The 13578-nt window shown below is 44.1% G+C and overlaps 1 protein-coding gene across 1 annotated transcript; it reads right to left on the bottom strand.

Moving 5' to 3' along the window:
- Positions 1-264: 264 nt before the first annotated feature.
- LOC308410006 (GTPase IMAP family member 9-like) lies at positions 265-7615 on the bottom strand (the record flags this gene model as incomplete). The annotated part of the gene is made up of 1 exon (XM_080903055.1): positions 265-7615. Exon 1 carries the CDS (start codon positions 1255-1257, stop codon positions 265-267), a length of 993 nt encoding a protein of 330 aa, XP_080759181.1. The 5' UTR covers positions 1258-7615.
- Positions 7616-13578: the final 5963 nt, after the last annotated feature.

The following is a 13578-nucleotide window of genomic DNA, read 5'->3' as shown; positions in this document are numbered from 1 at the left end:
CATACGGCTCCAAAACACATTTACACAACCTGACAGGTTTATTGTTTCACAGTCAAACTGTCTTATAAATCACATAATCAATAATCCTAACATTGACCAGTAAGACAGACACTTGTTGTATACTCTACAAAATGTCAGAAATCAGCCTGTAAGTAAAGACATTAGAGCAAAATCCCCCAAACAAAAATATGATAAAATAACAGAAAACTGTTATTATTTTCCTGTATCTTCTTCTGTTAATGTGACTAAACTTCACTTTAAAGATTATGAAGCCTGGCTTTCACGGTTTTGTTTCATTTGTCTTACTAACAGAGTGACACCTCCTACTGCAGCTCCAACTGCAGCTCCCACTGCAGCTCCCACCGGTCCCCCCACAGCTCCAACAGCACCTCCAACTCCAGCTTCAATGCCAATTCCGATACCAATTCCAGCAGCAGCTCCAACAAAAGCAGCACCTCCAACAATACCTCCTTCAATAAACTTGTTTTTTCTCTCCGCTTGTCTTCTTGCCTCTCTGTGTGTCATCTCTGGATTTTCTGTCCGAAGTCGTTCCATCTCCTCTTTAATGGCTCTCTCTGCCTGCATGAACTTTTCATTGGTGTAGTATCTTCCTCCGTTTAGCTGAAGCATTTTGTCGATCTTCTCCAACAGCTCTTTGACCTGCGAGCGATCCTTGCTTTTGTTGTTGAAGTAGTAATATCCTCCTTTAAAGTGATGGATGAAGTCACTGAGAACTTGATTTTGACCAATAAATGTTTCTATGGTCATTTCATCAGCCCTCAGACTGTCTCCATAGGTGAATAAGGCCAAAATGTAACGTGTTGCTTCTTCTCCAAACAATTTTTGAATATTTTTTATTGTTTTTTTATCTTCTTTACTGAATCTATCAATTCTGATCACAACCAGGATCACATGAGGACCAGGAGCAGCTAATGAGACACATGCAGAAATTTCTCTCTTTAGTCCCTTAATATCTCCAGTCTCAAGCAGACCTGGTGTATCAACTACAGCCAGGGTTTTACCTTCAAACTCTCCTATAGCTTTTTGACACTCTGATGTTACTGTGGAAGGAGATACTACAGATGTAAAAGCTCTTGTCCCTAAGATGGTGTTTCCTGTTGCACTTTTTCCAACTCCAGTTTTCCCAACAAGCACTATCCTGAGGTCTTGTAGGTCTGTTCCTTCTGGTGTTCCTCCTTCCTGTGATTCTTCTGGTGCCTGTAGTTCCTCATCTATATTTAGAGATTTGGCAAACATTTAACTTCTGTTGGTATATATTTCACACATTACCATTTCCTTCATATAATATAAATATTTTCACACACTGACAATAGACCAGTGTGACGTTTCTCTAGTTCTTTGCAGTTCAAACAGAGAGCAGATGGACAGGGAAGCAGTAACAGGTAGCTAGGATGAATCAGGATGTGAGAAAAAGCCATAAATTAAGATGTATTTCATTAAAACAAAAAAAACCCTGTAAACAAAAAACAACAACTTTATCATCATCATCCTTTATTTATATAGCACTTTTAAAACACACCTGGTAGACCAAAGTGCTATACAATACAAATATAAATATATTAATAGTAAACATGTCAGTTACCCACAGAGTTAAAAGCCAGGGAATAAAAATAGGTTTTTAATCTGGACTTAAAAACTGGCTCTAATGTAGCTTGTCTAATATGGAGAGGAAGGTTATTCCAAAGCATCAGAGCCGCAACAGAGAACCCTCGGTCTCCTCTAAGTTTCAGCCGTGACCTAGAAACTAAAAGCAACAGCTGCTCAGCTGACCAAAGTGAATGAATGGAGACATGGGGCTTCAACAAATCAGACAAATTAACAGGTGCCAGACCATTTAGATTTAAACACCAGTAAAAGAACTTTAAAGTCATTTAAAGGATCCTAAATTTAATAGGAAGCCAATATAGAGAGGCCAAAACCGGAGTGATGTGGTTGAATTTCCTTCTGCCATTGGAAAATTGTGCCAAAGCATTTTGCGCTAGTTGCAAGCATGACAAAGTGCCCTGCCCAACCCTTATTAAAAGGGAATTGCAATAATCCAAACGTGAAGTAATAAAGGCATGAATAACAGTTTCCAAGTCACGCTTGGAAAGAAAGGGTTTAGTACTTGATCTTTGACCCGTTGTCAGGAATGTAGATTTGGTTGGTTGAGCATAACTTCTCCAACTTTGAGAGATGGTTTTAATCCTACACATAAAAGTAATCACAGAAATGTGTTGATGTTGATTAATGTAGAAATAAATCAATTTCAAACATTAATCAGCAATAACGGTTACCACGCATTCTAATTATTTCTTCACAGCTCTCCTACAAGTCACTTTTGGGTTTGATGTTTATGTTGAAAAATCATAGATCAGCTCTGCAATTTGTAGGCTCGATGGACCTCTTTTAGATCAGATGTTAGAAAGACTTTAAAATAAAAACAAAACAGAAAGACATCAAATACAAATAAAAAGTAGAAAAATATGTAAAAGAGACAAAGACTAGATCAGGAAATGACTCTAAATAATGTCCAGCAGGTAGAGCTTGAGCTTTATTACTCTGTTTGCTTTAATTTAACTTACCAATCAGGGGCTCTGTCTCTATACCATCTGTGTTTATGGCTGCCATGTCTGTGGTTCTGTGTCACAGATGTCCTGCTGTGGAATAATTCAGCTCTTTGTTCCCCCTCACTATAAGTTTCTGCTCGGAGTCTCCTCCCTTTGAACATGTGATATTCTTACAGAGCCAAAGTCTGTTACTGACAGAGATCACAGGAAACACCCAATAGATGAATGGTGCAATAGTTTGTGTATCCTGAGTCTTGGACTTGGGCTTTGAGTTTCTTGGCATTTCGGATTCTTATTCTCTGTTTTGTTGGTTCTGTGGTGTTCACGTTTTTTTTAGTGTGATTCATGTGTGAGTTTTCTACCTGTTCCATATGAAATGCTGCTTTTCTTTCTGTAATGTTTAGGCTGTCACTTTTGTTTTGGATTTTTTTTTTCTTGGCAACAGACATGTGTGACTTTCTGTGAATGAAAGCTCTTCCAAGAAACCATCTGACAGTTAGAGAACACGAAGATCCAGTTTTGTCTTAATGCTGTTTGTCTAAACTAAGGAGGACTCTTCAAATGTTAGTATGGCTTGATAAATGATTGTCAGTTGTCATTGCAGGTTAGAAGCATCAAACATTTTCTTGAAGGATGTTCTGAGAGAAGGGTAGAAAGATTTAGAATAATACCTCTTTATGTTTTTATTTCTATCATTACTAGCAGGTTTAATCAGTTACTGTTTTAATGCAGTGAACAGATAAATGACATCTTCCCTCCAAGAGGTCAGTGACATCATCATCAAGAACAGATATGAGTTATGTTAAAAAAAATATAAGGTAGGTGAAAAATCCAAAAACAACTCCAATAGTCCAATGGTGGTTTTGTCACAATGTTTGGGACGGATTCACGCACAGACCAGGTATCCTTGGTAAAGAGAAAGTGCGTTTATTTACAGTGAGACACCAGGTGAAGATATATATACAGCGTGGCGGGGGAAAGGGTCCGGGGGTCCAGGGGGAAGCAGGGATTAAGCCAATAAATGCTCTCAGTGGGTTCCTCGCTTGCTCGGGTCCAGGGCAGATGCTGATGGCTCAACAATCCAGCGAAGGATGACACAGGTCCACCGTCATAAATAGTGCTCCAAATCGGCTGGGATCAGTTGCAGGTGTGACGGTGAGCACAGGTGCGTTGGCCAGGGGCGGGAGCCCGTAATGAGCACTGCCCCGGCAGAGGAGAGAGCGCAAAGGAAAACACAAACAAAACATGTTGCCAAACACAGAGTCAGCCAGCGAGGCACGGAAATCATGACAGGTTTGGACTTTGTTATCATTTTTTTTCTCCCACCCACCAACATAATGGTGACAAATAAATGGAAATCCTAATCTCTGATCCTATGAGTGCCAGGCAGTGCAGAGTATAGATGGAACTGGGGTGGCTGTAGCTCAGGTGGCAGAGCAGGTCAGCCACTAACCAGAAGGGTGGTGGTTTGATCCCAAGCTGCTGGGATCGCAGTCTGCATGACAAATATTCATGGGCAAGATACTAACCCCATGTTGCTCTCCCATGCATACGAATGTTAGATACTTAAGAGCGAAGAAGTGACTGGGTAAATGAATTACTTTTATAAAGCACTTTGAGTGCTCAGACAGAGTAGAAAAGTGCTATATAAGAACCAGTCCATTTACCATAGCTGATAACAGTGGGTATTCACCTAGTTTTCACTGCCTCAAAGCCCTCCAAATGTTTACCCTGTTTCCGCTGACAAAAGCCGTGGTAGCCTTTCAGGCCCGACCTCCATCAGCTAAACTCTTTAACAGCACCTCCGCTCTAGATCAGCGCTCTTCAGATAACTGGGTTTAATTTAGTGGCTTGAATAACCAAGCCCCAAGGATCTGTTACTTTCAGGAGGCTAGAGTAACCTGTAAGTGCTATTTATGCTGAATGTAGATTAAAACCGTTTTTTACGTTTACTATTTACAAAGGATTAAACATGGGACAAGCACAATTTTGTACATTTTTAATGTAGGATATTTTATTTAACCAAAATAAAAGAAGCAAAGCAAAAGTAGAATCAAATAATAACAAGAACAGACTCAAATCACTTGAATTATACTTATCCGATCAGATAGGAAAAAGGTTGGAGAGAGGATGTGCAAACCCAGGCCTGGACTTATCTCTTGGTTCTGTGCTGAGTGGAAATCCAAATCTTCTCAAAGCTGCAACGTCTGCACCTCTTCTTCTTTTTTTGCATACTATCCTTTCTGCTGTGCTTTAGTCTTCACCTAGATTTCACCTTCATGTCCCCTTTTTACATTGGCTAAGGCTTTCTTTAGGTGTTGATCCTGTTGTCAGAAGAGCATCACCATAAGCTCCTTTACTTAGTGATAAACAAACCATCGGTGCACGTGAAAACCCTTTGGAAATCCATCTTTTTAGCTTTGTTGAGCTCTCTTTCTCAGGTGGCTATCATCTTTTCCTGATATTCAAAGAGTTCTCCATGTCCCACTGTGATGAATTAGCTGTGTGCAGGCAGGAAAAGCACCCAGAACCGAACAAAAAACATAAGGAGGATGAGTTAAAAAAAACAGGTAACCACGAGAAGGTGATGGCCGGGTTCACCAGAACCCCCAGCAGAGACAAGGCATAGCTGAAGGGGTTCTCCAGAACCTCCAGTGGAGACAGACAAAGAGCCAGCAGGTTGGAGACCTCTGGCTGAGGCAACACTAACTGTAGCTGCACAGGGCACACAGCCCACTCAGGATGCAGTGGCTCGGGCTGTGCAGTGCAGTCGGTCTGTCTGGGCAGTGCCAGCAAGATGCAGTCCCCAGCTGGCTGAATGAGCTCACCAGAGCTTCCCACAACAGATGGAGGTGGCTGGGTTAACTCAACCAAGCTCTCAGCAGGGATAGGAAACTAAGACAGCCCAGCAGATGCCCCTGGTGAAGCAGCTGAAGGCTGAGAGAGTTCAGCTGAGCTCTCAGCCAATGATGGTGGTGACTGAAAAGGTGGTTGAGCTAATGATGGTGTCACGGTCCTGGGTCTATGACCCAGTGTTTTGTGTTATTTGTGATCATTCCCAGTGTTTAGTGTTCTCTGTGCCTCCCTTATGTTTGGTCTCTGTGTTTCTTAGTTGCTGTCTCCCCTGTCAGTTGTCTCCCCTAGTCAAGTCTGCGTCTCAGTCTTACGTTTGCTGTTTTACTTTGAAGGTCTGTGTCTTAGGTGAATGTACTGAGTTTTGCTTCCCTTTGGTCTCATCATGTCTGATTCCTCCCAGCTGTGCTCTGCTGCTGTGTCTCATTCCCCTCGTTATTCCCGGGTGTATTTAAGCCCTGTGTTTGTCTGTGTCAGTGTTGTGTTCTCTCTCATGCTGTGTATTTCCTTCTGTGCCTCTTGGTGAAGTTTAGTTTATATTTTCCAGGTTACTTTAGTCCTGTATCATTTCTGTGTGTCAGCAATAAAGCTGCATCTCGAGTTATCCTTGTGTGTTGCGAGTTCTACATTTTGGGTCCTCTTCCTGTCTGCACACAGCCGAATCATGACTTATGGAGTAGGTGGGTGACTGAAGTGGTGACAAAACAGATGGTGAAGCAGGTACCACAACAGAAAGCAAAGTTAGAGACTGAACCAGTGATCGAAGTAAGGATTGTAGTAATGGTGGTTGTAATGGTTGCTGAGCTAACTTTCTTGAGCTGTCAGAACACAAGGGAAACGGCTGGACAGGCTAACCTGAGTCTCCCGTGGCAAACTCACAGAGACAAAGAATAAACTCAGAATGCAGCTACATTGCTGAACGAAGAAACAATACAAAACTAAACTGGGAAAACTAATTAGCTGAACACATGGGGAAACGCATAAAGAATTACACACAACCATGAGGGATGACTGTCATGGTCCCCGTGCTTCTCTGACTGGCTCGTGATGGATACAGGTTTTCTTTTGTTTTTTGATCTCTCTCCCTCTCTTCTGCTTGGCTGGGTGGAGCTCATTAATTCTTTTTTTTTTTCAGTTTTATTTATACAGCACCAAATCACAACAACAGTCGGTTGAAGGTGGTTTATATTGTAAGGTAGACCCTACAATGATAGATACAGAGAAAAACTATTGGGATTAGAGAAATATTTTGCTGCTATTGTTAAAAATCATTATCATTACCATTGCATTAATAATTAATATTGATATTGCATTCAGATGTTTAAACATATTGGCACCCAATTAGCCTTTAGTACAGGAGCAGTTATAACTACTTTAAACTGTGGAGTTGAATCTATAATCCTAAATGCTTTTGAATGCTTTTATAATTTTAAATGTTCATATGCAGATCACAGGTCTGCAGGCCTGAGTGTATTCAGCAACCTGCTGTGTTTGAGTTTGCTTGGTAACAGATGACTGAGAATAAGTCAGGAAGTATACTTCTAAAATGCCTTTGTTTCCTCTGTAAAGTGTGCATTTTGAGGAGCAGTTTGGATGATGCTATGTGAATAACCAGGTTATTCATTATTATCTTTTATACTTTTATATTCTTTTATTAAGGTTTTAGTAGTAATTCTTGTTTAAGAGATTTATTCAACATATTACATATAGTTTCAGTTAGGTTATTAGACATAAGGATGAGCCTCTGTTCTGGTAGAAGGTCAGAAGTGCAACAGGGGAGATGAGAGAGCATTTAAGGTCGACACCTACACACATACGCACACCTACACCGCAGTTAGACTCAGGGGTAGGTGAAGGTTCAAATAATATCTTGTAAAAGCTTGTGACTGCAAAATTGTGCCTGCATGAGTGACAGTTTGTTGCAGAACTGCTGCTGATGTTCCAGGAGATAAGCGCGGGCAGGACGGGTGACAGGATGCACCTGCAGTGGAGAGGAGAAAATGTTCTTTTCAAACTGTGTTAAAAGTCATTGTGGTTTTGATTTGACGTATGCATGTATTGTGTCTGCTTAACGCATGAGGGGGCGTTAAGAAATATACCCTGATGATATAAAACCATTCTTGTGTAGTTTTTAGGGCAAGATCTGATGCTGTCTGCGTACAGTGATGATCTCCCACGTGTGTTCATTAAAAATCATCGTTTGACTGCACCCGGCCGGATCAGTGTTGTTATTTGGATTTCCTCCTATATCCCTCCTTTTTTTTTTTTTTTTTTTTTTTTTTTTTTGTGCCTCTCCCGTTTGGCTCTTTTGCCATCAGAATTATTGTCTAAAGGCAAAGAAAGATGCCCAACGGATTTACTTTACCAAATTGATCATCCCAGCCTTGCCATAATGGTCCATTTGATTCACCTTTTATTGTTTATTTTATTTTCACTTGCTGAATACGGGACAGACTTGACTGGAGGAAAGAAGGGGAGAAAGAAAGAGAGGGAAAGAGAAACAGCTGAGAAGAGGGACGGGGGAGAAGGGCAAAAAACTAAAACCAACAGAATGGGCAGAAAAAAAAGAAAAAAAAATCCATATATCGATCACCTGTTGAGAAAGAAAAAAGAAAACAAGCAGAAGAGAACAAGAGTAATAGAATAAACAACATCACAATGATATATGGGAATATGACAGTAAATACTAAATAATAAACATTATTGTGCAGCACATAAGATCAACAGAACACAGTGTGCTTTGAGGTAGGAGCCAAAAGGGTGTAGTTTGTGTGTGTGATCACCCGTGTGTACACCTGTGAGCATGGACGCGCTTGTTTTTTTAAAAGGTTCCTTCATGTAATGATCTGCTAGAGGGTGTGGGGGGGCCACAGCCCCGTCCTCCAGGGCATGAAGCAGGTATGGAGGAGATCAAAACTCAGGACATCCAGAGACCCCCAGATCACAAGAGACCAAGGAAGACTAACAGAGGGGCAGCCGCGCCACTGTCCCAGAAAGAGCTGAGGAGAGTCCCGGATGAGGGGTCACTCAGCAGCCGCGGAGCAGAAGCCAGGGGGAGTTGCAGTGACGCGCCCGTGAGCTCCGCCGGCAGCCAGCTGTGCCTGAGTGACCAGTGTTGGGAAGGTTACTTTTAAAATGTATTCCAATACAGAATACATGCCCCAAAATGTATTCTGTAACGTATTCCGTTACGTTACTCAATGACAGTAACGTATTCTGAATACTTTGGATTACTTAATATATTATCATGCTTTTTACAACAACGTGAATGTACTATTGCTGTGTGATTTATTACTATTACTGAAGGTCCGCGACTCCGAACTGTAGTAAAGGGACCTCTGACTAATACGGCGGGGTCCGTGTCGGCTCGTAGCCGAAAAATAGCTTTACTTTGTTGTGTGGGTCAACTTTTATTGCGAGAGACAGAGAGAGGCGTTGAAAGGCTGCTCCAACGGAACTTATTGTTTTCGGAGGAAAACACGAACACGGTGTACAGTCGAGTCTTAATAGCTTACTTACAACTGGGCTCGTCAGGCACTCTTCTTGGCTGAAGTGGTTATTATTATATTTACATGCTTCCAGCTCCCGTTTTTCCTCGATGACAACTCGTACCTTTCCACTCCCCTTTTTCTCCCTCCTCGCGCTCACAGACACATAACGTGTATGGCAGTCCATTCTCCCTGCAACACGGACTACACTGCCCATGATGCTACATTCTTTAGAGCTATGCTTGTAGCATTCTGCCTGTTAGCTTAGCACAACAACAACAACAACAACGAAAAGGCGCTCTCTCACCCAGGAAACACACAGTCGCAGAGAGAGAGAGCGTCGCCCTGTAACCATGGCAACCGTAACGCTGCCGCCTGGAACAACAGAACACAGTTGTCAAACAAAACCCAAACAGTCCTGACCCGCGACAATATGAAACAGGAAAGTACCGCCGTGTAATCCATTTATTTCAACAAAGTAACTGTATTCTGAATACCACCTTTTTAAACGGTAACTGTAACGGAATACAGTTACTCATATTTTGTATTTTAAATACGTAACAGCGGTACATGTATTCCGTTACTCCCCAACACTGTGATTGACCGAGCCCCAGGCCGAGAGGCCGGGGGCACCCCACCTCCGAAGTGGCCCGAGCGAGCCCCAGGCTCCAGACCCCGATAAGCGGCCGCCAAGGAGTGAGCCGGTGTGTACCTGGACGCCCACCCCCAGACACAAAGAACCACCAACGCACCGACACCTGAGGGAGTCCGCCACTGGCAGGGGAAGTGGTGGTGAGAGATAGGCCTCCAAACCTTGGAGGGCCTGAGATGTCCCCAGAGAGGTGGCGTCTGATACCCAACCTGACATATAGACACAGACATACAGGCACACACAGATACAAACATCCATTCCCCCCCTCATGCTCTCATATGCACTCACTCCACACTCAACCAACGTGGAGACAGACATAAAGAGACGCTGTACACACGATCACACTCCCCAAGCGTACTCTACGAACCGGGTCCAGGTACCCTTGCCCCTGGAGGGGGAAACTGCACCCAGACCCAGGTGGTGTCACCCTTTTCCCTGCGGTGGGGAGAGGCAGACCGCCCCGACTCCGCAGCAGCAGGGAGGCCCCACACTCCAGACCGCAGTCGGACGGCCAACTCCTCCTCCTAGCCCCCCCGCTCCAGCAGGCCGCAGCGAACGGGGGTGAGAGAAGACTCCAAACCTCCCTCCACCCGCTCATTGTAGTGTTGATGCATGTGTGTTCTAAGGTGCATTTAAAACCCAGGAGGGCATGGAGCTACCTGCCAAGGAGCAGCAGGTAAGCGCATAGTCCCTCCTGCTAGCCCTCAATGTCTACGTGTATTTAAAATTGAGAGGTGGGCAACGACGCCAGGGGTGAGGTGTACACCCTTATGGTCTTTTGGAATCCGTGTAGCGTGCTCACCCCCAAGATCCTATATGTATGTGTAATGAGAGTGTGAGTAATGTGAATGTCTAAGTTGTGGGATAAAATTGAGGCAGAGGCAGCCAGAAGGGGACGGGGGGTAGCCTCCTCTGCACCCTGGTGACATACCCCTACTCCAAGGCCCTGCATGTGTGGGTGGTTGTGGTGGAGCGGGAAGAGGGAGGCAGCTGGAGATTGGGAGGGAAGGAAGGGAGGGGCAGGTGACCCCTCCCTGGGGCCAGCTCCCCCGCTGACCCCAGTAGGCACCCCCATACTCCGCGACCCGCCAGGGAAAGGGGGCCCAGGCCCATCCAGACCGGGGCCCAGTGCAGCAGCGCCTCCCGGCCCCACAGAGCCCGGGACAGTCCACCCAACCCCACCACAGAGAAAACTGCACCCACCCCACCATCCACTCATCTTCCAGACTACATAAGACAATAGACGCCCAGGCTGAGATCTTCCTCCACCTCTCCTGTATCTCCCCCTCCTGCAGAGAGAGTTCCTGAAGAGAGGAGAGCTCCTGCAAGATGTGACAACCTCCCCCACCAGTTGAAGAGCCCCCCAGGTGGCTCGACGCACCGGCGGCACCCTGCGCCAGGGCAGACACTTTCATAAGTCTTCACATATCTCGCGCCAAAACTTCTGAACTGGTGGACAGAACCAAAGAGCGTGGATATAATTGTCCGGTGAATTGGTTTGGCAGTGTGAGCAGTTGTTGGTAGACGTAAAGCCCATCTTGAACATCGGATGACCTGTATAGTGCACTCTATGTAATATTTTGCATTGAATTAATTGAAGACTGGGATTTCTGATTAGATGAAAGGTTTTTAAGCAAGTCTGAGACCAGAAGTTTTGGTCTAAGTTAACTGATAAATCCGCTTCCCATTTTGCAATAGGAAGTGATATTGATTCATCTGTTTTAGAAAGCATTCTATATATTTTGGACAGTAATTTGGGGGTTTTAAGAGTAAGAAATTGAACCACACTTGGTGGTGTTTGTAGTTCAACTTGACCCGGTTTAAATTTCTTTTTTACTATGGATTTAATTTGTTGATATTCTAAAAATCTTTTCTTGTTGATCCCATATTGTGTAACTAGTCTGTCAAATGAAATAAATTCTGTTCCTTCTAGTATATGTTCTACATATTTGAATCCTTTATCACTCCAATCTGAAAAGTTTATCATATTATTGTTTTGTAATATGTCGGGTTGTTCCAGATAGGTGTACGTTTTCATGGGATTGATGAAGACGCCGTCAATTTTAGAAACTCCCACCATGCTGTCAGAGAAGAGCTGATGTTGATGCTTTTAAAGCATTCATGTCGTTGGATGTTTGAGCTGATAAATGGTAGATCTGAAATCTCTAGATTATTGCAAAGTGCCTGTTCTACATCTATCCAAGGTTCATCTAAGAGGGTATGTTTTAGCCATCCTGAGATAAACTGAAGCCTGTTGGCTAAGAAGTAGTGCTGAAAGTTAGGTAGTTCTAATCCTCCTTTATCCTTGGTCTTTTGTAGTGTTTTTAAGCTTATACGTGAGGGTTTATTTTTCCAAAGGAATTTGGACATACATGAATCTAGAGATCTGAACCAGTCTTGTGGCGGTTTAGTTGGGATCATTGAGAATAAATAATTTATTTTTGGTAAGACCATCATTTTTATAGCGGCAACTATTCCCATGAGTGATATGGGTAGACATTTCCACCTAGACAGATCACCTTCTACCTTCTTTAAAAGTGGGATATGGTTTAATTTAGTTAGATCTGCAAGCTCGGGAGAAACATTAAGACCTAAATATTTTATATTTCCTGATTGCAGTGGTGTAGAAGAGGAATTATGGAGGGAGCAATTAATCGGTAGGACTGTAGATTTTGACCAGTTAATTGAGTAATCTGATATTCTTGCAAAAGAGTTTATCAATTCAATCACCCCAGAGATATTGGTTTGTGATCCCTCCCTAATAACAACAATCATATGACCCCCTATGAACAAGCACTTTGGCGACAGTGGGAAGGAAAAACTCCCTTTTAACAGGAAGAAACCTTGTTGGGCATCTTTCTTCGCCTTTAGACAATAATTCTGATGGCAAATAGAATTGATGGCAATATATACATATACATAAAAACACCCAGCACGCCCCTGCGGGCGGTTTATCCTTCAAGCTCGGGTCCTCTACCAGAGGCCTGGGAGCTTGAGGGTCCTGCGCAGTATCTTAGCTGTTCCCAGGACTGCGCTCTTCTGGACAGAGATTTCCGATGTTGTTCCCGGGATCTGCTGGAGCCACTCGCCTAGCTTGGGAGTCACCGCACCTAGTGCTCCGATTACCACGGGGACCACCGTTACCTTCACCCTCCACATCCTCTCGAGCTCTTCTCTGAGCCCTTGGTATTTCTCCAGCTTCTCGTGTTCCTTCTTCCTGATATTGCTGTCATTCGGAACCGCTACATCGATCACTACGGCCGCCTTCTTCTGTTTGTCTACCACCACTATGTCCGGTTGGTTAGCCACCACCATTTTGTCCGTCTGTATCTGGAAGTCCCACAGGATCTTAGCTCGGTCATTCTCCACCACCCTTGGGGGCATCTCCCATTTTGACCTCGGGACTTCCAGGTTGTACTCAGCACAGATGTTCCTGTACACTATGCCGGCCACTTGGTTATGGCGTTCCATGTATGCCTTGCCTGATAGCATCTTGCACCCTGCTGTTATGTGCTGGATTGTCTCTGGGGCATCTTTACACAGCCTGCACCTGGGGTCTTGCCTGGTGTGATAGACCCCAGCCTCTATGGATCTTGTGCTCAGAGCTTGTTCTTGTGCTGCCATGATTAGTGCCTCTGTGCTGTCTTTCAGTCCAGCTTTGTCCAGCCACTGGTAGGATTTCTGGATATCAGCCACCTCCTCTATCTGCCGGTGGTACATACCGTGCAGGGGCCTGTCCTTCCATGATGGTTCCTCGTCTCCCTCCTCTTTCTTGGGTTTCTGCTGCCTGAGGTATTCACTGAGCACTCGGTCAGTTGGGGCCATCTTCCCAATGTATTCTTGGATGTTCCTTGTCTCATCCTGGACTGTGGTGCTGACACTCACCAGTCCCCGGCCCCCTTCCTTCCGCTTATCGTACAGCCTCAGGGTGCTGGACTTGGGGTGAAACCCTCCATGCATGGTAAGGAGCTTTCTTGTCTTTATGTCAGTGGTTTCTATCTCCTCCTTTGGCCAG

Source organism: Rhamphochromis sp. 'chilingali', assembly GCF_963969265.1.
Source record: "Rhamphochromis sp. 'chilingali' genome assembly, chromosome: 1".
Taxonomy (NCBI): Eukaryota; Metazoa; Chordata; class Actinopteri; order Cichliformes; family Cichlidae; genus Rhamphochromis; species Rhamphochromis sp. 'chilingali'.
The sequence above is the reverse complement of the archived record's forward strand: the minus strand, read 5'-3'. Positions and strand labels throughout refer to the sequence as shown.